This window comes from Martes martes, assembly GCF_963455335.1.
Source record: "Martes martes genome assembly, chromosome: 17".
NCBI classification, from domain to species: domain Eukaryota; kingdom Metazoa; phylum Chordata; class Mammalia; order Carnivora; family Mustelidae; genus Martes; species Martes martes.
Window position 1 is genome coordinate 35,774,765 of NC_137905.1, and position 22,991 is coordinate 35,797,755.

Sequence of the window (22,991 nt, forward strand, 5' to 3'; positions counted from 1 at the left end):
GCAGGGTCTCAAAGAGATATCGTACATCCATGTTCATAGCAGTATTATTCAGAATAGCCAAAAAGTGGAAGCAAACCAAGTGTCTATTTACTGGTGAATGAATAAAATATGGTCTATCTATACAATGGACTACTACTCAGCCTTAAAAAGGAAGGAAATTCTGACACATGCTATAGGAATGAACCTCAAGGAATAATGCTAAGTGAAATAAGCCACTCACAAAAAGACAAATACGTATGATTCCATTCATATGAGGTACCAAGTTAGAATAGACAAATTCAGACATAAACAGTATGGTGATTGCCAAGGGCTTAGGGGAGGGAGGTAGAGTTGTTTAATGGCTGCAGTCAGCTATGCAAGATGAAAGAGCTCCAGAGACTGGTTGTATAAGAATATGAATGTACTTAACACTACTGAACTGTACACTTAAAAATGGTAAGATAGTAGGGACACCTGGGTGGTTCAGTCATTAAGCAGCTGCCTTCAGCTCAGGTCATGATCCCGGGGTCCTGGGATCGAGTCTTGCATCAGGCTCCTTGCTCGGTGGGAAGCGTGCTTCTCTCGCTCCCTCTGCCTGCCACTCTGCCTGCTTGTGCCCCACCCCCTCTGTCAAATAAATAAAATCTTTAAAAAAAAAAATGGTAACATGGTAAATTTTGTTAAGTGCCTTTTACAGTAACAAAAGAAAAAGTGAATGTGCCTAATTTTACTTGGTAATGAATAGACTGCTTTTGACCCAAAGCTAGAAATCTAAATACTGGCACCAAATAAAAAAATTATACACTTTCTTAAAATAAAATGAGGAAAAGGGGCTCTTGGGTGGCTCAGTTGGTTAAGCACCTGACTCTTGATTTGGGCTCAGGTCATGATCTCGGAGTTGTGGGATTGAACCCTGTGCCATGCAGGGCTCCGCAGAGTCTGCCTGCCCCTCTCCTTCACTCCCCCGGCCATCCCCTCAACCCCTAATCCCCACTGCTTGCACTCTTTCTCAAATAAATAAAATCTTAATAAATAAATGAAGAAAAAACTCATTTATCTGTTTCAGATCAAAGTAACAAAAAGACCTACTGTTTAGTGAACACTTTCCAAGTGCCACTTACTTTAGAAATATTACCTTTAATCCTTACAAGATAGAAAGTATCTCTGCTTTATAAATGAGGAAACTGAGGCTCTTTAAGGTTTTGAAATTTCCCTAGGATGGAAGCCAAAGAGTCAGAATTTAAATGCACTGTAATTGCTTTCAGGTTCATTCCCCTCTACCACAGGGCTTGCTGGACATTAAGCCTGTGTTGGGATCATTTGATTGTGGCATTTCTTTGACCTTAGCTGCTAAATATCTAGAATTTAAAAAGACAGGGGAGAAGAGAAATTACTCGTTTAGTACTCCAGGTCTATGCAGCAGGTATTATGCCTTACTTTGAGCAGATAAAATGCAACCACTAGTACTACTGATACCATTCTAAACAGGTTTTTAAAATTTGGATGTAGTCTCTTTATTACATTCTTTATGGAAATATTTAATTAGACCATGTATTCTTAATTTTAGTTAAAATCATGCCTGGCATGTCTCAGAGCCCCCTAGCAACATATCTTCACAAAGGTCCTTTCTTCTAGTTTTAAAATAAGGAGTATTTAATAAGGTTACATTCTTCAGGATGTGAATGTCAAAGAAAATAACCCTCAGTCCATCCGACTTTTTAATATGCTGCTAATGTGTAATTCATTACATGAGGCATTTATATGTGAATTTTTTTCTCTCTAGTCTAACGTTTGCTAAACACTTATACCAGGTACTGTGCTAAATGTTTTACATGTATCAGCTCCAATGCACCTTCCAATTATTCTATGAAGTAGACACTATTTTTAGTCGTACTTATAGAAGAGGCATAAAGAAGTTAATTAATTTGCTCAAGGTTTGACAGGTAGTAAGTTGTTGAGTGGGGTCTTAAACCTAGGAAGTCTGATTTTAGTGTTTGTGGTCTCTTGAGCAGCATGGTTCAGCATATGGCTTTTTTCTACGGGAGTAGACCTAGCTTTTGGCATAGCAATGACCCCACAAACTGATGACAAGGGCAACCGGAATGTATTTAAAAATAACGTTTATTAACTTAGGTTGTACCATATATTGATTTAGTCAAACCAAGAAACTTACACAAAAACCCAAGTAAAATCCTTAAGACTCCATTCAACCTGTATTTGATATTCTGGATAGGACAGGAAACTGTCTTTTGCTTAAAACAAAAGAGCAAAATTGCTCCAATTCTATTTTGTAGGAATGCAGACCTGTGGGGAGCTAAGGCCGTGCCAACCAGGCACTGTGCCTGACCTAATGAATTTGTTGCCCATGTCACCAGCCAGTCTGAGCTCAGCCCCAGTGATGGCTTGTTTGTTATTAAAGCAACAGTCTTAGGATCCTTGTTATAAAAGTTTAAACAAAATTCTAAAGCTCTCACATCTTCACTGAGGTGGCAGATGTACTGTTGGTTTACAATCCAAGGTAGTCTAGAAGCTGAAATCATTTTGCTGTAGCCTTTTGTGCTTTGGCAGCATTTTCCAAAATTTTCCTTTTCCATTCTTCATAATCCTGTGTCAGATCTTCATCTTTTTGCAGTTTATGTGCGCTTTCTACTACATTCTCCGTTTCTGTGAGAGAAAATTTTCAAAGTGTTTCAAAATTCATACACTGACAAGTAAACTTGTTTGAAGTATCTAATTAGTTAATTAACAATAGGTACTATCATGCTAAAATGAAAAGTGGAAATAGCAGCTAACACATCAGTTTTTTGCTCTTAGACTCCAAGCTCTCCACAACATTCTGTAGTTAGCATTCATCAAGCACTTATCTTGTGCTTCAAGACACTGTACCAATCACTTCAACAGCATCATCTCACTCAACTCTCACCACAATTCTATGAAGTGGGTGCTAATATTAATTACAACTTTATAGATTAGGAAATTGAGGCTTATAGAAATTAAGTGACTTTCCTAAAGTTATGGAGCCAGTGGGTGGTAAGGCAGGAGTTGAACCTAAGCAGTTTGGCTTTAGATGTTTTCTTACATAGTAGTTCTATTAACTTCTGTAATGACTGCTTGGAAAACTGGTCTTATCAAATGATTTTCCAGATTTATTTAAAACCTAACTCTTGTCAGACAAATAGCACAGGACTAGTCACTGCATTAAACCCACTGTACACTAATCCCATTGCACTAATTTCAAACTTTGTCCAGTGTTAGTATGCTTTACCCTTTGCTAGAGGTTCAGCCATTGTTTTCTTTTTCTTCTGTGGTGGAGTAGCGGAATCTCCAGCCTCTCCTTTAAAAAAAACAAAAAAACACGAAAGTGTCATCAGGGCTAAATTTTTGCCTGTTCTCAATTTTACTAGTTGGGCTTATTTCGGATCACACACACACAAAAATAAGACACCTTGACTGACCAAATATAAGGAGAAGGAGAAGGCAAATGAATTTGCCCTTCCCTTCCTTGGTTTCTCTTGTCAGACTAAAGAACCTTTGTATTCGAGTTTATGTATATGGAGACTGGCATTTAACACTGGAGCATGTTAACAGAGAAACTATTTTTCAGGCATGTAGTCATATAGTCACAGCTGTTTTAAAGGTTATTAAGCTACTTTATTTGAAAAACAAAAAAATTTCTGACTAAAAACTTACCTAGTCCACATTAAATACAAAATTCAGAGAGCAGCCATTTTGCAAGTTTGAAAATATTAGACTTTTACCAGCTGGTTTACATTTTCAAATGACACATTCTTGAAATATGGTACAAATACTCACTATCAGCCTGCTGTCCAATCTTCTCTAATTGTTTACATAGTCGATCAAATATGGCTTTTTTTACACCAGATGTGGCTACCATTTTATTTTTATCCACCTTTAGCTTTAGAATCCTACAAAAGAATTTGACAAATTACTGTTTTTAAGACCAATATAGTTGTCTTCTCTGGCCAACCCATGCTTTATGAAGAGTTCCCAACTGTTTAGTTTTCCCTTTATTCCACACATATATTATTAGCTATAACTATGTACATCTGCCTTTTGAATTTATTTATTTAGCTGTTTATTGGACTGAGTCAAAAATATAAATGAGATCTGTTACATAATAAAAGGGATGCATAGAAGACATTTGCTTTGGTGTTTCATGCCTCAAAGAATTCCTAGTAAATCTCAGATGTTACTGATTTGCTGAATGACAATCATAGCATTTTTAAATATTCAGCTCACTTTAATCCATGAAGCTTACATCTGTACTACGGGGATGTAAACTACTTTCCCTTCCCCCAAACTCCTAATTACCACTCCACAACAACTACTAATGAAATATACAAAACAGACTTCTTGTCTGTGATTTAGGATAATAGATCTAGTCAAACCTTTCTTTGCTCAGCATAATTTGGTTTCAAAAGTGGAGTTGTCAATATTGTTTTTTTCCAACAGCAGCCACACTCCTCTCTATATACATATCTTTGTTGAATCAAAGGGACATTTTCTATGAATGCCAATTAATTGCACCTAGGTATGTGGCTAAGAGAGCTAAAAAACAAAAATAGGCTGGGTGTAAGAAACTCATTCTTTAAGGGCCAACTACATTTTATTTTATTTTATTTTTTTAAAGGTTTTATTTATTTGACAGAGAGCAAGCAGGGGGCGTGGTAGGAAGAGGGAGAGGAAAAAGAAGGCTCTCCGTGGAGCAGGGAGCCAGATGTGGGGCTTGATCCCAGGACCCTGGAATTGTGACCTGAGCCGAAGGCAGATGTTGAACTGTCTGAGCTGAGCCTCCCTGGCACCCCTACATTTTATAAGAAGTTTTCCAGCAAGATAAAACAAGACAACTTTAGACAAAAATAACAATTATTAATATTTCCAAGGTAACATTTCGGTATGTACAAAGATAACACCAAATTTTAAGATCCAGCTGTAAAAATTTATCATTGGTGTTTCATAAATTATTTGAAAAATAGTTGCAATTAGTACTTAAAAAAATATATAACTGGAAAAATCACAAACTACAGTTTCAATGGCAGATTTCATCATTTATAAAAGGTGGAGCCTGGGGGTGCCTGGCTGGCTCAGACTAAGAGCAGGTGACTCTTCATCTCAGGGTTGTGAGTTCAAGCCTTACGAGCCTTACACTGGGTTTACATATTACTAATGAAAATGAAACATAAAAATAAAAAATGGTGGACCCTGAAAACAGAATACCATGCTTATATATACACATGCCATTTGGCAAGCAGACTTCTGGCAATAGGGATTCCAAATTGTCAGCTATATTGTGGGATAAACAAAATCTGGTCATTGGCCACTATTTCTAATATTATTATTATTATTTTAAAAGATTTTATTTATTTATTTGGCAGAGAGAAAGAGATTACAAGTAGACAGAGAGGAAGGCAGAGAGAGAGGAGGAAGCAGGCTCCCTGCTGAGCAGAAAGCCCAATGCAGGGTTCGATCCCAGGACCCTGAAGATCACGACCTGAGGTGAAGGCAGAGGCTTAACTCACTGAGCCATCCAGGTGTCCCTCTAATATTATTTATATGGGAAAATACACTCTGAGTTGAAATAAACTAAGTAGAAGTCCTCTTTGGGAATGAGAAATCTATTTTTAAATCGTGGACTTTTCTCAACGTTAAAAGGCACACTTACTTGCATGCTGAAAGTAATGCAGCAGTGGTGAAAAGTGGCCTGGATAAGTCGAGATCCAACTGCTGTGTTTGTGGAAGACTGGATTCATAGCTAAGGGAAAGCAGTGTTTGCAGAATTGTTAAAAATTATTATTTCAAAGACACTGAAAATGTAAATCAGAATTTATAAGCTATTTAAATGTATGAAATAATGCATTATGTCACCTTACCATATTAGTTATTTTTTAAGACTGAATATAAAACATCAGATAATTCTGCTTTATGTGTCAGTATAAATTTTCAATTAAGGTTCTTCATGCTTCATACCTTTGCAATATCTTTGAAGCCATGTTCACTGCTTCTGTACAGCTAAACTGTACAGCTAGGTCTCTTATTCCAATATTTGATTTCAGGCCCAGTAAACACTCAAAAGATTTAAGACAGCTCTGATACATCTTCTTGTTCAAACCAGAGAGTTTAATTAAATAAGCCTTTGAAAGAAAAAAATGCACCAATCATAAAAATCATAATCACAATCATTCTATATATTGGTGCCCTTAAACACTTGTTTAGTAAGTCAACTTTTCAAAATTAATTAATTCTGTGGCAAGTGACTCTATCTAAACATTTAGCTTCATTTAGGCAAGTCAGTAATCACATTAAGCAGAACTGAGTACTGCTCTCAAGGGGCTCATACTAGACAGTAATGCATAAGCACAGTTAATTTAAAAAACAAGTGTTACTACAGCCAAGCTGTGAATAAAAACACAGAAGACACATATATGGTCATCTGTTTTTCACTGAAAATGTCAATGTGCAATCCACTGGGAAAAGGAAGGAGGGAAGTAGTGGAGTAGAGGTGGGAAGGATGAATGTGTGCAGGGAAAGGGAGAGAGGGAAACTGGGAAACAGAAGGATCAACAACTGAGGAAAAGCAACACTGCCTGGGAGAGTCAAGGAAATCTTCGTAAAGGATGTAACAGCAAGGCAGGGTCATGTAAGACAAATAGGAGCTTATCAGAAAAGAAATGCAGGTAAAGAAAAAAAGTTGTTGCATTTACAAAGCTGTAAGTCATTGAAGTTCATGGTCTGTTAAGTAAATAGTGTAGCTTGAGGTTAGTGTTTAAGAGAAGCTGGAGAAGCTGACAGTAATGGGGAGTCAACCCATTGGGAGCTAATGGTGTTTTTAATGCCATCATTTATTGGGATATGCACTGTTAAGTGTTACATACAGTATATGGTTTAATCCTCATAATCTAGTGAAATGGATTTTTTTTTAAAGATTTTAATTTATTTATTTGACAGAGAGATCACAAGTAGTCAGAGAGCTAGGCAGAGAGAGAGAGAGAGGGGAAGCAGGCTCCCTGCCGAGCAAAGAGCCCAATGTGAGGCTAGATCCCAGGACCCGAGATCATGACCTGAGCAGAAGGCAGAGGCTTAACCCACTGAGCCACCCAGGTGCCCCTGAAATGGGTATTCTTATCCCCACTTTATGAATGAGGAATCCAAGCTCACAGAGCTAGTAACTAGTGATATTAAAATCTAGTCTTAACATCTAACTCTTCTTGACTCCTAGCTTGTGCTCTCAAACACTGTGATACTAGAAGAAAAACACACATTAGTTTTAAAGCATGCACTTTAGGAAGATGCTAGCAGCAGCATGAAAGATGGTCTTGAGTAAAGAAAGAGGTGGCCAAGGAAACTAGATAGTAAAGGTAATTTTCTGCAACTCACAAAAATGATTTTAAAATTCATCTAGATTATATATGACAATAACCAGGAAAATTCTAAAACACAAGAATTTTGAGTCTAGTCCAACCAGAAATTAAAATGTACAATTAAGTTTCAAAGTTGCAGAGGATTATTTAGACATTCAATGGGACCTACTTACTCTGTCCAAGGGGCACTTCATACAGGAAGCTGCAAGGTCCAGACACATGACTGCATTGCTGGTTTCTGTGGTATGTGCAGACAGGCCATTACAGTTCACCTGGGAGAGCCGCAAGTACTCCTCAGCTTTCCTGGTTATAAAGGCAACATGCTCACTAAAACGTTTCCAGACGTTTGCCTAACATTTTGGTCAACAATGAATACAGCAGGGTAGATTTCATTCTGGGCCTAATTCCTAGGCAAGTTTATGTGGGGATCCGAACAAGAAGCACATCCTTTGGGGATGTGGAACAATGTTTTGTAACACAGAACCAGCCCTGATTCCGCTGTGCCCAAGTACATTTAAGGAAAAGTAAGTTATTCAATTTCTTTTCTTTTCTTTTTTTTTTTTTTAAACATTTTATTTATTTGACAGAGAGAGAGAGAGTAAGAGAGGGAACACAAGCAGAGGGAGTGGGAGAAGAAGCAGGCTTTCCCCTGAGCAGGAAGCAGAATGCAGGACTTGATCCCAGAATCCTGGGATCATGACCTGAGCCAAAGGCAGACGCTTAACGACTGAGCCACGCAGGTGCCCCAGTTCTTCAATTTCTTAAAACAAAAAAACACCTGCTTTCATCCTTCCATTACTGGGACAAACATAAACTATCAGATGCTGGCAGTTATACCAGGGTTCCTTCTTCCTTTCTTTAGCAGTTCCTCTAAATCAGTGGTACTCAAACTTTGATGTACAAGATAATCACCTTGGGGCTTGTATAAAGAGATTGCTGAGTCCTATTCTCAGAGTTTCTGATCAGTAGGCGTGAAATGGGACCCAAGAATTTGCATTTTTAACGAGTGCCAAGATGACAGTGATATTGCTGGTCCAGGAACCAACCACACTTTGAGAACGGCTGTTCTAAATGATTACGGCGTTCAGGAGGTCTTACTTCAACTCTTTCAACAAGTCCTTTCCTTCCCTTCCCTCATTTAACTGAGCAGCAAGGCATGGGTCTAGTCTTGTTCACACTTCAGCCACAATAGCTTTATTTCTAACCCTGGATTATGCAAAGGGCTTATGCACAAACTATCGCTCTTCCCACATCTTCCCATGGCTGGCACCTTCTATCAATCGGGTCTTAGCACAAGCGGCAGCCCCCTCCGAGGCCTTTCTAAGATTTTTTTTTCAAAATTTTATTTAAATTCTAATTAGTTAACATACATCTAGGAGAAGGTGGTTGTTTTTAAGAAAAGCAGCCGCCAGAACGCGCTCTGTGCTCCTCCCTCCCTCGACTCCGCACACCGCCTAGTTTCGTTTCCCTCCTAGTTCTTGGCGTATATTTACTGCATAGTGACCTCCAAGAAGGTCTGTACCCCGTCTGTGTGGTTCACCACTGTAAACAGACCCTCAGGAAGTATCTGCGAAACGACAAGAATTTCGACTTTCCTTGTCCCACCACCGTGCATCCCACAGAGCCAGTTGTCCCCAGGGTCGTCTACAATCGCCCCTTCTTGCCAGTTCAGATAAGCCCACTGACGGGACGTTCTTCCTGAAATAGGGCCTGATCCCACCGGGTTCCAGCGTCCCCCTCTCACTCGGCGCCGCAGCCCCTCACACGGGCCTCGCCTGAGGAGTCCAAGGCCGCTGAGGCCTGCGCCGCGAGACCCACCTCAACACATCTGGCTCCGCGATACCCAAGCGTGCCGCTAAACGCCGGATCAGCCCTGACTCCATGGCGTGGAGAACCACTCGCGCGAACGCTGCAGCGCGACGAAACCCGCGCGCAAATGCCGCGCCCGCCAGTGAGGGCCAGGCCCCACCCCTCTGCTGCATCTGGATTGGCTGGGACCAGAAGCCACGACCGCTCCGCAAATCAAGCCTAGTCTTCTTTTTGCTCATGCGCACCACAACTGCACGCTCCTGGGCAGGTGAACTCGGACTAGCAGTTCCCTCTTCTTCCATTTCTCCCGGCTTGACAGAGTCCTCAAACGATGTCTTTACTTCTTGTTGGCTCCATCCTGCCGCCGAGAGATACCCTGCTACTCTGCACCTTACCGCCCTCTCTCACACACTGGGGAGAGACTGGCTGGCACCCAGATCCGTCAGTCCACGGATAAGTGGCAAGAGCCAATAAACACGCGAGACTTGAGTTCCTAGAAGCAGGCCAATCGAAGAGCCCCCAGCGGGTTCCGGGGGCGGGGCTAAGGAGGGCGGGGTTTGAAGAGGCCGCAGCGTCACCTGACCGCGGGAGGCTCCGCGCGGGGTGGGTGCTGCTTGCTGCAGGCTTAGGGGAGTCGCCATGGTGAGTGTTGGGGTGCTGCGGGTCCTGGGCCGACCCTTCTCCCAACCCTTGCGCTCTGCCACCGTCCTGGAGCCTTGCGGGTGGAGTTGGTGCCCCGCAGCCCAATCGGGGCTAAGACCAGCCGGGCTTGGCCTGCGGGATGAGGACAGGCCGGGGAAGGCCGCAGGCGGGCTGATCCGAGATCGGGGTGGGCGGCGGCTCCTGATCGCGGCGGTTGCCCGGGAATGGGATGGCCTTTCTGAGGGGGTGTCTCGGCCTATAGGCTTTGAAGTCGGTGGAGGCCTGCCGCCGCCTTTGAGTGGAGTCGGCCACCGCCGCGCCTTGAGGGGACAGGTCTGAGAGTCAGGCTGGGTCGGGGGCGTGCGGAGGGCCTGAGACTCGGGGTGGCGTCGGGACCCGCCCACGGGTTGCTCTCTCGCCGGCGTGCGTTTCCACCTTTGTGCCTGATAGTGCTCTATTGGCCCCACGCCCTTTTCTTGTGCAAGAAATACCTGCTGGAGGGTCCAAATGGTGCCTGGTCTTTTTCGGCCTCATAGTCCCCTTCCACAGCGGTGTTTGTCAGCGAATTCTAAGGACTCGCTTACGTGAATTTCCTGGAAGTACTTAGGCTATCTGATATCCGTGAATTCTGACAGAGAAAGGAGACTTTGTTTCCTTTAATATTTGTTCATTGGACACCCTGGTTCTCTTATTTGTCTCCCCATTGATGAAATCCAGGTATTTTATTTGCTTGAAGTAGGCATTCGTTCTTGTTAGTGCCTCTTCGTGATGGCAGCAAATCGTGGTGTGGCTGTTGGCCTGTAAACTTGAACTTCCTCAAAATGTGAATCCATGTGCCAAGTTTCCACAAAGGCAATTGTCACTTGCATTTCATTGGCTTTTGACGTAGTCTGAAGTGTGTAAGTAATGTTTTTGAATGTTGGTGTACTGTAAGGCAATTTTAATTATCTCATTATTCACTTCGTATAGCCAGGTTTCTATAAATCTGTAAGTCTGGAAACAGGCTTCACTTTAGATGTGTTAATGCCAGAAAGTAGAATTAAATATTTGACATGTATTACTTTCATATACTATATTGCCATACAAGATGATTTTATTTTTCAGAATTTTTACGATTGGGAAGTGATACAAGGACAGTGTAAAAATTTAACTAGGTTTTGTCTGTTTCTCTACATTTATGAATTGATATTTGCAGTATTTTATAATGGAAAGCACTTAACTGATCTGCTGTACACCTGTTCTGTGCTGGATGAACTAATTTGGAGCAATGAGCAGTCCTGTCCTCATGAACATTTTTGAGAAAGGAAACTTGATTATCAGTCTTGTCACAGTCACTGTTTCTGTGACTTGGGCAGGTCGTTTTTAGTCTTCTTTGAGTCTCACTTTTGCATCTGAAAACAACTGCTGGCTTCTTTGGCCCTTCCCAGTCCTAATATTCTGGGATCCAATTCATCAAACATCTTGTATGCCTTCTAATATCATGGACTGTGCTGGGCACTGGAAACAAACATAATTCTTGCTGTCAAATAGCTTAAGAGTCTATGGAGGGAGATATGCTTGTGGAACTTAATGTCATACAGTCTGAGGATTGCTTAATTAGCACTGTCAATTCAGTGTTTTGGGGTCATGGAGGGAGAGAGTTCTGCATAGGGGGATTGAAAAAGACTGCAGAAAGTAACATGTGAACTGATACAGTGAGGAAGGTAAGCACAAATTCTTCAGGTGGAGGGGTGCCTGGCTGGCTCAGTCGGGTAAGCATCTGCCTTTGGCCCACCTCATGATCCAGGGGTCCTGGGATTGAGCCCTGAGTTGGGCTCCCTGCTCAGTGGGGAGTCTACTTGTCCCTCTTCCCCTGCCCTTGCTTGTGTGTGCACTCTCTCTCTCTCAAATAAATAAATAAAATTTTATGAGACTGACGCTCTGCCTACTGTGCTAAGGAGGCACCTGTCAATAAATAAAATGTTAAAAAGAAAAAAATTCTCCAGGTGGAAAAGAAAAAGTGCTGCCTATAGATGAAGCTGGGAGAAGTAAATATTCATGGTGTGTACCATAGAATTCCTGGGGAAATGTATTGGTAAATGAAGTTGGAGCCAGTTTTGTGTTCAGGTTGTATTTTTATTATTATTATTATTTTTAAAGATTTTATTTATTTGACAGAGATCACAATTAGGCAGAGAGGCAGGCAGAGAGAGAGAGGAAGGAAAGCAGGCTGCCTGCTGAGCAGAGAGCCCGACGCGGGGCTCGATCCCAGGACCCTGAGATCATGACCTGAGGCGAAGGCAGAGGCTTTAACCCATTGAGCCACCCAGGCGCCCCTCAGGTTGTATTTTGAAGTTCCCAAGCCCTCATCATCCTTAATGCTCCCTACTTCAATTGTAATTTTGTGCCTTATAATTTGAAAAATTGTACTTTCATTAAATGTGATAAAATTCTGTATCTTTGTGAGATTGGTTATTTTTGTTTTATAGTTGATATAATTGTGTTATTAGATTACATCTGCAGCATATCAGTGAAGAGATGGATCAACAACTAAGTTGCTAGGATGGGTGGAGGTAATTGCTAGTATCTAAGCGTGTATGAGAATAATGGTAACACTTATAAAGTGCCTATTACTAAGCATGTCCTGAGCTCTGGGTCATTTTATTTATTCCTCATAATAGTAATATAAGTACTCTTATTGCCCTGTTTAATAGAAGAGGAAACGAATGCACGTTGTTTGAATAAGTAGTTTTATAAGCGATCGTCCATGATAGATTACTTTCTCTGAACTTTACGATTATATGAACTGAGACCTGGGTCTCAGGCTAACGTCAGCCTAATTACAAATGTTAATTTGATCTTGGTTCTTTAGTGTTTCCATTTTTCTCTTATCCATGTAACTGATAAATACAAAGTCTTTTGTAAATGGAGAACTGCTTCCATAAGTTAGGAGACATTGATTACCTGGCTTGTGTTTAATGAGAGCATGCTCATAACAGTTCTTACTGTTCTTATTCTATGTAACACTTCCCATCAAGACACTCCCTTAGAATAGCCACATAATGGCTGCATTTATATAATAACTACATGGTCTTGGGAGTAATATCTAAAAATACATTTCTTTATTACAGCTTTAGTTCTTCATTTGTAGCTTACCTTGTAATAAGTTGGTAATTTTCTGTATTTTATATTTGTTTCTATTTTAAACCCAGTTGATACAAAATAGAATTTTGCTACAGTTTTGTGTATAGATCAGAGAATCTATTGGATTCTATACAAATATTTTTAGAATTGTTTGTAGTCTCTTTGTTTTGTTTTTGTTTTTTAGATTTTATTTATTTATTTGCCAGAGAGGGGGAGAGAGCGCAAGCAGGGGTAGCAGCAGGCAGAGGGGGAGAAGTAGGCTCCCTACTGAGCAAGGAGTCCGATGTTGGACTCGGTCCCAGGGTCTTGGGATCATGACCTGTGCTGAAGGCAGATGCTTAAGTGACTGAGCCTCCCAGGCATCTCTTTAGTCTCTTTGTAACCACAGTTTTATTTGCTATATTAATGTTATTATACACAATAGCCAGAAAGTGGAATCAACCCAAGTTTCCCATCAGTAGAAGAATAGATAAACAAAATATGGTATGTAGATATGATAGACTATTATTCAGCCCTAAAAAAGAAAGGGAATTCTGACAAATGGTACAACATGGATGAACCTTGAAGACATTATGCTAAGTTGAAATGGCCAGACACAAAAGCTTGTGATTCTACTTACATGAGGTGCCTAGAGAAGTCAGATTCCTAGAGAAAGTAAAATGGTGGTTGCCTGGGGTAGCAGTAGAGAATGGCAGGTTATTGTTTTATGGGTACAGAGTTTCCTTTGAGAACGATGAAAGGATACTAGAGGTGAGTGGTGGTGATGACCATACAACAATGTGAATGTACTTAAATGCCACTGAACTGCACATTTAGAAATGTTTAAAATGGCAAATTATGTTATTTTACCACAATGACAAAGTGTAAAAATTTCCTGATGTATCAATATTTATCTCTAAGTTGGTCATCTGAACTTAATGAAATCCATTGATTCTAATAATTGTTAAATCTTTTGCATCTAGAGATAAAGAACTGAAGAAATCCAAACCATAGCTTGGTGTCACTGAAGTTCTCAGAGGACTAGCCCAGGTTGGCTAGTGAATTTCATTAAGTCAGAATCCTCAGATGCTGGTGTTGTCTTTGCCTCTAAGACCAACATTTTACACTAATAGTTCTGCTATATAAATTAATATTCCCTTTAAGATTAGTTTAAATGACATAACTTTTTCTTTGAAGTTTGTGTGTGCTTGGGAAGAAGTGTGGTCACAAGGAAGCACAGGTTATTAGATTTGCTGTAGGAAAAAAATAGAGATACTTGGTATTTGATATTACTAATTTTTTTTCTTTTTCCAAAATTAGATGAAGAAAAAATTTTCCATTTTTATAAGTGATTCTAATTAAATGGGTTTTGTGTGTTTTTGTTAATCTCAAATTCAGTGCTGTTTTGATTGTCTTAGATAATAGAAAAGATTTAACTTTTATGTTTATATGTAACTCTTTGCCTTCTTCCTTTCCATCTCATTGTGTAAGAGGCATTTTACCTTTATCATTTAAGATTTATTTACTTATTTTAGAGGGGGTGGAGAACCAGTGGGGGGAGGGGCAGAGCAAGAGAGACTCCTCAAGCAGACTTCCTGCTGAGCATGGAGCCCAACTCAGGGCTCTATCCCAGGACTCTGATATCATGACCTGAACTGATACCAAGAGCTGGCTGCTCAACCAGCCGAGCCACCCAGGCACCCCAAGATTTACCATTTAAAAGTGAGCAATTCAGTGGCGTTTAGTACTTTTGCAGTGTTATACAATCACCATTTCTGTCCAATTCCAAAACATTTTTATCACTTCCAGAGGAAAACCTGTACTCATTAAGTAGTTATTCCCCCACTCTCTCTTCTGGGAACCAGAGTCTGTTTTCTGTTTCTGTGGATGATTTTCATATTCTGGATGTTTCATATGGACTCATACAATACATGGTCTTTTGTGTCTGGCTGCTTTCACTTAGCATAATGTTTTTAGTTTCATTCATGTCACATATATCACTACTTTGTTCCTTTTTATGATTGAATAATATTCCGGTGTATGTATTTATATATATGTGTATACCACAACTTAACCATTCATCTGTTGATTCTCTCTTTTTTTTTTTTAAAGATTTTATTTATTAGAGAGAGAGAGAGAGAGGGAGAATGAGTGGGGGAAAGGGCAGAGAGAAGTAGACTCCCTGCTGAGCAGGGAACCTGATGCGGGGCTCTATCCCAGGACCCTGAGATCATGACCTGAGGCAAAGGTAGATATTGAAATGGCTATCATGTATAATTTACAGTATAATGCATGCTGTAGTAGAGGTGTAAACAGTGTTTATACATGTAAAGGGTCAAGTGGTTAATTCTGTTTGACCAGTAGATCTAATTAATTTTGCAAGCAGGGTTTTGCTGATAACAAAGAGAAGAATATCAAGATATGTTTTGTCCATTATAGCTGTAGGTTTCTCAATTCGAAGTGATAAGGTAGGTACTTGAGGAGAGTATGCCTTATGGTTTTCTACTATCAGTCACTAATAATAATTTCAACTATTTTATTTCTAAGTTCTTTAGTGTCTTGTTACATATTGCCTTAGAATGTACTGTTTCATAAACTGGTTTCTTGATCTACGACTAGACTAAAATGCAGATGAAAAGTAGTATAGAGAAAAAAAGAGGCGTTTAGAGATTTGGATAAGACTATACCTATCATAAGGATTGTTGTTGGATGCACACTAACACCACATGTTTTTTGAGGCCAACCTGCTACAAGAATGTTGATCAGTTTCTGGGAGAGTAGAGATTGTCTACATGTTACTGTTCCCTTCAGCATTATTATGCTATTAACTTGCGTGACTGGGTATAGCTCTCAGTTCAATAATTGTCAAAAATAAATAAACGGGTTTGAGATCTAGAACTGGAATGTGCCTTTTATGAAAGCCTTGGAGAAGGGCTATGTCTAGAACTACAGAAATAACAGATTATTTTAGAAGAGAGTGCTAATGAGACATTAATTGGAAGTATTTTTTATTTTTCAGCCTACAACACAGCAGTCACCTCAGGATGAGCAGGAAAAGCTCTTGGATGAAGCCATACAGGCTGTGAAGGTCCAGTCATTCCAGATGAAGAGATGCCTGGTAAGAATGTCAATATGGGAGGCAAAATACAATCTGTATATTTTGTAAGGTTGTATAGCACCACTGCTTCTACTAAATGTAATCTTCAGTGTCTTCTGGCGTACATCTTGCATCTCACCTCCTTCAAGCACTGCATGGAATAGTTCCAGCAGAGAGCCCTGTTTACTTGCATTTGCATTTATGATTTGGGAATGTCTGTCTTCCCTACCAGAATGGAAGCTCCCCGAGGACAAGAGACCCTACCTTCTATCACCATACCAATATCTGATTCAGTTACTAGTGTCATTGCTTCTATACCTCAAACCTGAGGAGTACTTGACATATAATGGGTACTTAATATTTGTTGAATGAATGTATTTAAATGCTTTCATTTTGGATTTTTTGGCTTTTTTCTATCTTGAAGTCTGTTTCCATCCTGAATATATGAATATATATATATATTTTTTTCAGTAACTGGCTTGAAAATTATACTTACACCAATTTCTGTGTTGTCGTATTCTAAAAGACGGAGTAGGAAGTAATCTGTGTAGAAACTATAGAATCTCTGCATTAAAATTTAAGAAATGGAACCAAATAGGCTGGTACTTCAAGTTATAAGTTGCTCTGATGAAGATACCTTACCTTTGTAAAATGTCTCACAATTTCTAAAGCTTCGTAATATGCTGTTTTAACCAATTATATGTATTGTATTTTTTCCTTGCAAAAAAATGTCTTGGAATGGAGAAAATGAGTGGGTATGGAACTTGGTTATTGCTTGTTTCTGTCTCTTTCTGAGTATGAATATTGTTTCCTGTATTTAAAGGCATTGTCTTCATATATGTGTTCAGTGGGACACATGGGCATTGTGAGGAGGAAAGCATACTTAGAGACAGGGATGGTCAATTCAGACATCTCTGAGGAGTCTTTACCTATGACAAAGCCATTGTCAGGATAGTAACTTGCTTTAAAAGAATTAATATGCCAGCTCCCTTGATTGCAGGTAAGTGTGAATTAATGGAGTTACTTTTATAGCACTAGAGATTTAAAAGATTAGAGCTATGCCAGGAAGTTTATAGTCCTAGTTACATAAGACTTGCTAAGCTTTGCAGTCTGGATGAGGAACCATGAATCTTTTTCTTTCAGTAGAGAAGGCAAGGTGAAACTAAACCTGATTGTTAGGTGATTAAAATAATTTAAGTGCTATATACTGTGTACCAAATCCAAGTTAAATGTTTACTTAAATTAAACATTCCTGTAAATTGGTATTTCCGTAGGACAAAAACAAGCTTATGGATGCTCTGAAACATGCTTCTAATATGCTTGGTGAGCTCCGGACTTCTATGTTATCACCAAAGAGCTACTATGAACTTTGTATCTTTTGAATGTTGAAGACCATTTTGAACATACTTTTTTCTTGATGAGGCCATATTTTATTTCTTCTTGTGTTTTTCTGCCATTACATTATTTTTCATTGTCTTAACCAAATAGTACTCCTCCATGTAAATTTTATGAGAAAAAGAAAAACTTAATATCAGAAACCCTTTTTCTATGCTTAAGCTTCTTTGTTGCTATGTTTTAATTTTTATTCCCTTCATGAAGGATATTGAGGCTTTTAGGCAGTTGGTTCTTTAATGCTTAGATACTTGTCATGCAGGACTCCAAAAATGAAAATGATTTCAGTGATTTTGCCATTTCAAAACCCACTGGGTGGCTCAGTCCATAAGTGTTTCTCTTCGTCTCAGGTCATGATCCTAGGGTCCTGTGATCAAGCTCTGCATCTAGCTCCCTGCTCAGCAGGAAGCCTGCTTCTCCCTCTCCCGCTCCCTCTGCCTGTCTTGCTGTCTCTCTCTTTGTGTCAAATACGTAAATCTTAAAAAAAAACCAACAACCCTCTAGGAGTCTGATGGGTAATCCTTATTTTTACTGCTTTGCTTTACCGGACAGCTTTAAAAACCCTTATTCAGTTTTTTTATCATTTTATCTTATTTCATGTATTTGTTTTTTAAGTTTTTATTTGAATCACCTGGTGCTCATCACAAGTGCCCTCCTTATTCCCCATCACCTATTTCATCCATTCCCCACTGACCTCCCCTCTGGTAACCATCAGTTTGTTCTCTATAGTTAAGAGTTTCTTTCTTGGTTTGTCTTTTTTTTTCTCTTTGCTCATTTGTTTTGTTTCTTAAATTCTACATGTAAGTGAATAAAAACACTTATTTTAAAATAAGGAAAGCCTAAATGAAATTCTGTCTTCATTTAAACATGTTCTCTTAAAGGACTAACATTTAAGATACCTGCCCAATAGTGTAATGACTCCAAAAAGTTCCAGAGTATTGCTTAGGTTGGCTTAGCTTTATTTGAGTCCTTAATCGTAATTAAAAGATATGGCTATTTCTGATGAACTACACTACCTGGAAGTCTACCTGACAGATGAATTTGCTAAAGGAAGAAAAGTGGCAGATCTCTATGAACTTGTACAGTATGCTGGAAACATTATCCCAAGGCTGTAAGTAATTGAGAATCCGATATCTGCATTTTCCACTTTGATTTTTAAAAACCAATTTTAAGATTCTTTAATTTCTTAACAAATTGAGATTAACATTTTGGTAGATATTCTGGGTTTTCTTTAAATGTTTTAAGGTGTAATTAATTTTACTTTTTATATGGATAATTGAGGAATTTTGGAAATAGAAAAAGTAGACATACTATTTTGTTTAATGCCTTGACTACTAGAAAAATTAATATGACATTCTCTTACTAGTATGTTTAAAGGTGATAATGATACTTATGTATGTGTATATGTATTTATGTACATATCAATATACTTGTATGTACACATATTTGTGTATATAAATATATATATAATTTGCATGTAAATACATACATAGATTGGAGGAGGGTCAGTGAGTGGGAGTGGTTATATTTTAAATTAGGTATTTTTTCATTGTGCAGAAGAAAAACCTGGTCCCCATCTTGCTTAATATGTTTGGATTCAGTATGTTTAGACATAATCAAATTCTTGACTTGAGTATTTATTTATTTATTAATATTTTAATCAAATATTCCCTTATAATTCCCCTAGTTATCTGTTGATCACAGTTGGAGTTGTATATGTCAAGTCATTTCCTCAGTCTAGGAAAGATATCTTGAAAGATTTGGTAGAAATGTGTCGTGGTGTGCAGCATCCTTTGAGAGGTTTATTTCTTCGGAACTATCTTCTTCAGTGTACCAGAAACATCTTGCCTGATGAAGGAGAGCCAACAGAGTAAGTGATTTTCTCTTTTGATTTAGTTGTTATACTTTTTGTTGTAGAATATAAAAGAAGAATAGAAAAGTGTTTAAAAAAAACAAATATCAATATTTCTCCCACCCACAGCCGGTACTTGTAGCATTTCATGTAGAGATTTTCTTCAGCATATGGGGTATGATGCAGAATGTGCTCTTTAAAAATTGTCTGTAGATTATCAGAACCTGCTTTTTTCATTAAACATAATTTTATGAGAGCATGTTCCCATTACATTAAGTATTCTTTGAAGATTTGATTTTTTAAAATGGGTTGTATTTTGAAGTTACATTTGTGATGAAATATTGACATATCCTTAACTTACTCTGTGAACTAGCTAATTTTCATGTTGTTTCTTGAATGTCTCATCAGTTTTTGTTATTTATGGACTGCTAAATACCCTGGATATAAGTGGTTTAAATTATCTCTATACACAAATTACATATTAACTCCAAAACAGAAAAAACAAAAGCCTTTCAAAATGAGAGTCCTGTCTCTGGTGTGACTAGTGTTCCAGCATCCACGTCCATTGCACTTGTATTTCACATAAGGGTAAATGGTCAGCCAGCTATGGTCTGCAACCAACTAGGTGGACTATTTATGTGCAGAGTTCCTAGATTGAGGATCTTAATTCCTTTTGTTTAAGTTTATTTATTTAAAAAAAAAATGTCTTTTTAAGTAATCTCTACATCCATCATGGGGCTCGAACCCAGGACCCTGAGATCAAGAGTCCCATGTCCCAGTGACTGAGCCAGTCAGGCACCCCTTCTTTAAGTTTGCTTATTCATTTATTTCTAAGGTGTATGGTTCAGTAGTTTTTAGTATTTCTGTACCAGTTCCTTTTTAAGAGAAAAAAATATAAAAATTTACCATGCATGTGATAAAGTTAAATGGTATAGAAAAGGTAAAATTTTAACAATGTGAGAAGATGGTGAGGGTCTTTGTTTTATTACGATTTGACTGCAAATTTTAAGCATTTAATTAGGCAATCATTAAAATTTTTGAAAACTATGTTCCCTATCCTAGGAGATCAAAAATAAGCAGGAAATACATGGTCTCTTCCCTCACAAAGCTTATATTCCAATTGAAAACATAAGATGTTCAACAGTAAAATGATGTAGTTAGGGCACCTGAGTGGCTCAGTAGGTTAAGTGTTTGCCTTCTGCTCAGGTCATGATCCCAGAGTCCTGGTATTGAGTCCCACATCCGGCTCTGTGCTCACCACGGAGTCTGCTTGTCCCTTTGCCTCAGCCCCTCCTCCTCACCGCTTGTGCACACACGAGTGCGCGCGCTCATTCACTCGCGCTCTCTCGTCAAATAAATAAATAAAATCTTTTTTAAAATGATGTAGTTAGCAGTACATTATAAGTATCATTTTTTTAAAGGCTTTTTGAATTAATGGAATTGCTGTGAGAACAAGTTGACCTAGGATAGGGAATGGGAGAAAGTTTTTTTGTTCTTTTACACTTGTTCTGTGTCTTTTCCCTGGTTTTTTTTTCCTCTGGAGTCTCTTTCCCTTGAAATTGAACACTAAGCCAGAAAGTTTCTTCTATGAAATATCGGTGTATTAAAGAGATAAGAAGGAAATGCACAAAGGTGAACAATAACGGTAATATGGTCCTCTAGTGTAAATAGTGTATGTAAAGATTGTTTCAACTCTCTCTTTGCAGTGAAGAAACAACTGGCGACATAAGTGATTCCATGGATTTTGTACTACTTAACTTTGCAGAGATGAACAAGCTCTGGGTGCGAATGCAACATCAGGGACATAGTCGAGATAGAGAGAAAAGAGAACGAGAAAGACAAGAACTGAGAATTTTAGTGGGAACAAATTTGGTGCGCCTCAGTCAGTTGGAAGGTGTGAATGTGGAACGTTACAAACAGGTGTATATCCTTTTACTTGTCACCTTTTCTTATGAGATATAAATTGAAGTCTGATTTTTTAAAATTAAAATATTTTTATTAAATAATATTATATTGAAAACCACTTTAAAATTAAAGACAAGTAAATTGAAAGATTTATTTTCAGTTTGTATTTGTGGATTGGAAGACTCAATATTATTAAGATACCAATTTTTCTTAAATTGAGATTGACTGTATTTTACTCCAGGTTTACTCTAAAGCTGCATTAAGAATGTGATATTGGGGGGGGCGCCAGGGGGCTCAGTGGGTTAAAGCCTCTGCCTTCGGCTCAGGTCATGATCCCAGGGTCCTGGGATCAAGCCCCACATCGGGCTCTCTGCTCAGCAGGGAGCCTGCCTCCCCCTCTCTCTGCCTGCTTATGGTCTCTGTCTGTCAAATAAATAAAATTTTTAAAAAAATGTGATGTTGGTGGAAGAGATAAATAAATCAGTGGGGGGAGTTAAGCAGAGATTGACAAACTCTTTCTATAAAGGACCAAATAGTAAATGTTGTTTGATTTTGTCTGCAACTACTAAACTCTGCAGCAGTAGTGAAAAGCAGTAACAGACAATATGGGAGTTACAAAAGCAGACATTGAACTAGATTTGTCAGCCCTGGAAAAGATAGTCCAGAATAGGCTCACATATATATAGTAGGTTACTTTTGATAAAAATGTAATCTTAACCTTCTCAGCAAATGTTTCTGGAAAAATTAGACAGCTGTGTGCAAACAAGACCCTTGAACTATGACCCATTCTCATACCATACAGAAAAACTCAAAAAATGGATCACAGACCTAAATATAAAACCTAAAACTATAAACTTTTAGAAAAAAATACAAAGTATGTCTTTATAATGTTAGATTAGGCAGAGATTTCTTAGGACACAAAAGGCAGAAATCATAAAGGAAAAAAATTTCCTAAACTTCATCCTAAATGACTTATTAAGTAGAAGTCCAGAATTCATTTATTTTTTTTAAAAAATTCTTCTGTTCAAAAAAATTAAAAAAGTGCTTCTGTAAAATGTCGAAGTTTAATTTAAAAAGTAAGTATGGGGCACCTGGGTGGCTCAGTGGGTTAAAGCCTCTGCCATCGGCTCGGGTCATGATCTCAGGGTCCTGGGATCGAGTCCCACATCGGGCTCTCTGCTCAGCGGGGAGCCTGCTTCCTCCTCTCTCTCTCTCTGCCTGCCTCTCTGCCTGCTTGTGATCTCTCTCTGTCAAATAAATAAATAAAATCTTTAAAAAAAAAAAAAAAAAAAAAAAGTAAGTATGGGTTGGAAAAATCTAAAATAAGATTCTCAAATTAATAGCTTAAATATGTTATTAGAGGAGTTTCTTAGGACTTAAAAATAATGTTTTAACTCTTACCTTTTTCTTTTAGATTGTTTTGACTGGCATATTGGAGCAAGTTGTGAATTGCAGGGATGCATTGGCTCAAGAATATCTCATGGAGTGTATTATTCAGGTAAGTGAGGACATTCATTTTATAAATAACTCATTTTGTCCTTCATTAATTTTCATTGTTTTGAAAAAAAGTCTTGATAGACTAGAAAAGAAGCTATCCTGAGGTGCCTGGATGGCTCAGTGTGTTGAGCATCTGACTCTTGATTTCGGATCTGGGAGTCCTGGGGTCAAGCCCTATGTGGGGCTCCTGGCTCAGTGGGGAGTCTGCTGCTGGTCTCCTTCTCCATCTGCCCCTCCCCCCCCATATGTATGCTCACCCACACTCACTCATTCTTCCTAAAATAAATAAATCTTAAAAAAAAAAGGGGGGGGAGAAAACAAGCTGTCCTGATTAAAA

The 22,991-nt window shown here is 38.7% G+C and overlaps 2 protein-coding genes across 2 annotated transcripts in view; one reads left to right on the top strand and one right to left on the bottom strand.

Moving 5' to 3' along the window:
• Window positions 1-2,083: 2,083 nt before the first annotated feature.
• Window positions 2,084-9,629, bottom strand: ORC6 (origin recognition complex subunit 6). Its single transcript, XM_080829588.1, has 7 exons — window positions 9,177-9,629; window positions 7,532-7,661; window positions 5,968-6,131; window positions 5,663-5,752; window positions 3,793-3,905; window positions 3,245-3,313; window positions 2,084-2,643 (listed from the first exon to the last, which is right to left on the bottom strand). Exons 1-7 carry the CDS (start codon window positions 9,467-9,469, stop codon window positions 2,516-2,518), a joined length of 987 nt encoding a protein of 328 aa, XP_080685714.1. The 5' UTR covers window positions 9,470-9,629; the 3' UTR covers window positions 2,084-2,515.
• Window positions 9,630-9,713: 84 nt separating this feature from the next.
• VPS35 (VPS35 retromer complex component) overlaps window positions 9,714-22,991 on the top strand; it is a 28,493-nt gene continuing 15,215 nt past the window's right edge. Inside the window, exons 1-7 of the mRNA XM_080828270.1 lie at window positions 9,714-9,809; window positions 15,931-16,029; window positions 17,283-17,379; window positions 18,388-18,511; window positions 19,088-19,270; window positions 20,959-21,172; window positions 22,572-22,655. Of these exons, the coding sequence (XP_080684396.1) occupies window positions 9,807-9,809; window positions 15,931-16,029; window positions 17,283-17,379; window positions 18,388-18,511; window positions 19,088-19,270; window positions 20,959-21,172; window positions 22,572-22,655 (804 nt within the window). The 5' untranslated portion in view covers window positions 9,714-9,806. The remainder of the gene's footprint in view (window positions 9,810-15,930; window positions 16,030-17,282; window positions 17,380-18,387; window positions 18,512-19,087; window positions 19,271-20,958; window positions 21,173-22,571; window positions 22,656-22,991) is intronic.

Bases quoted from the DNA above. Each gene is read 5' to 3' on its own strand.
- ORC6 (XM_080829588.1), bottom strand. From the start codon at position 9,469: ATGGAAGAAGAGGGAACTGCTAGTCCGAGTTCACCTGCCCAGGAGCGT. The intron at 7,662-9,176 runs GTGGGTCTCGCG...CTTTATAACCAG, and splicing joins GCGGAGCCAGATGTGTTGAG to GAAAGCTGAGGAGTACTTGC. The intron at 5,753-5,967 runs GTATGAAGCATG...GCTTTCCCTTAG, and splicing joins GCTTCAAAGATATTGCAAAG to CTATGAATCCAGTCTTCCAC.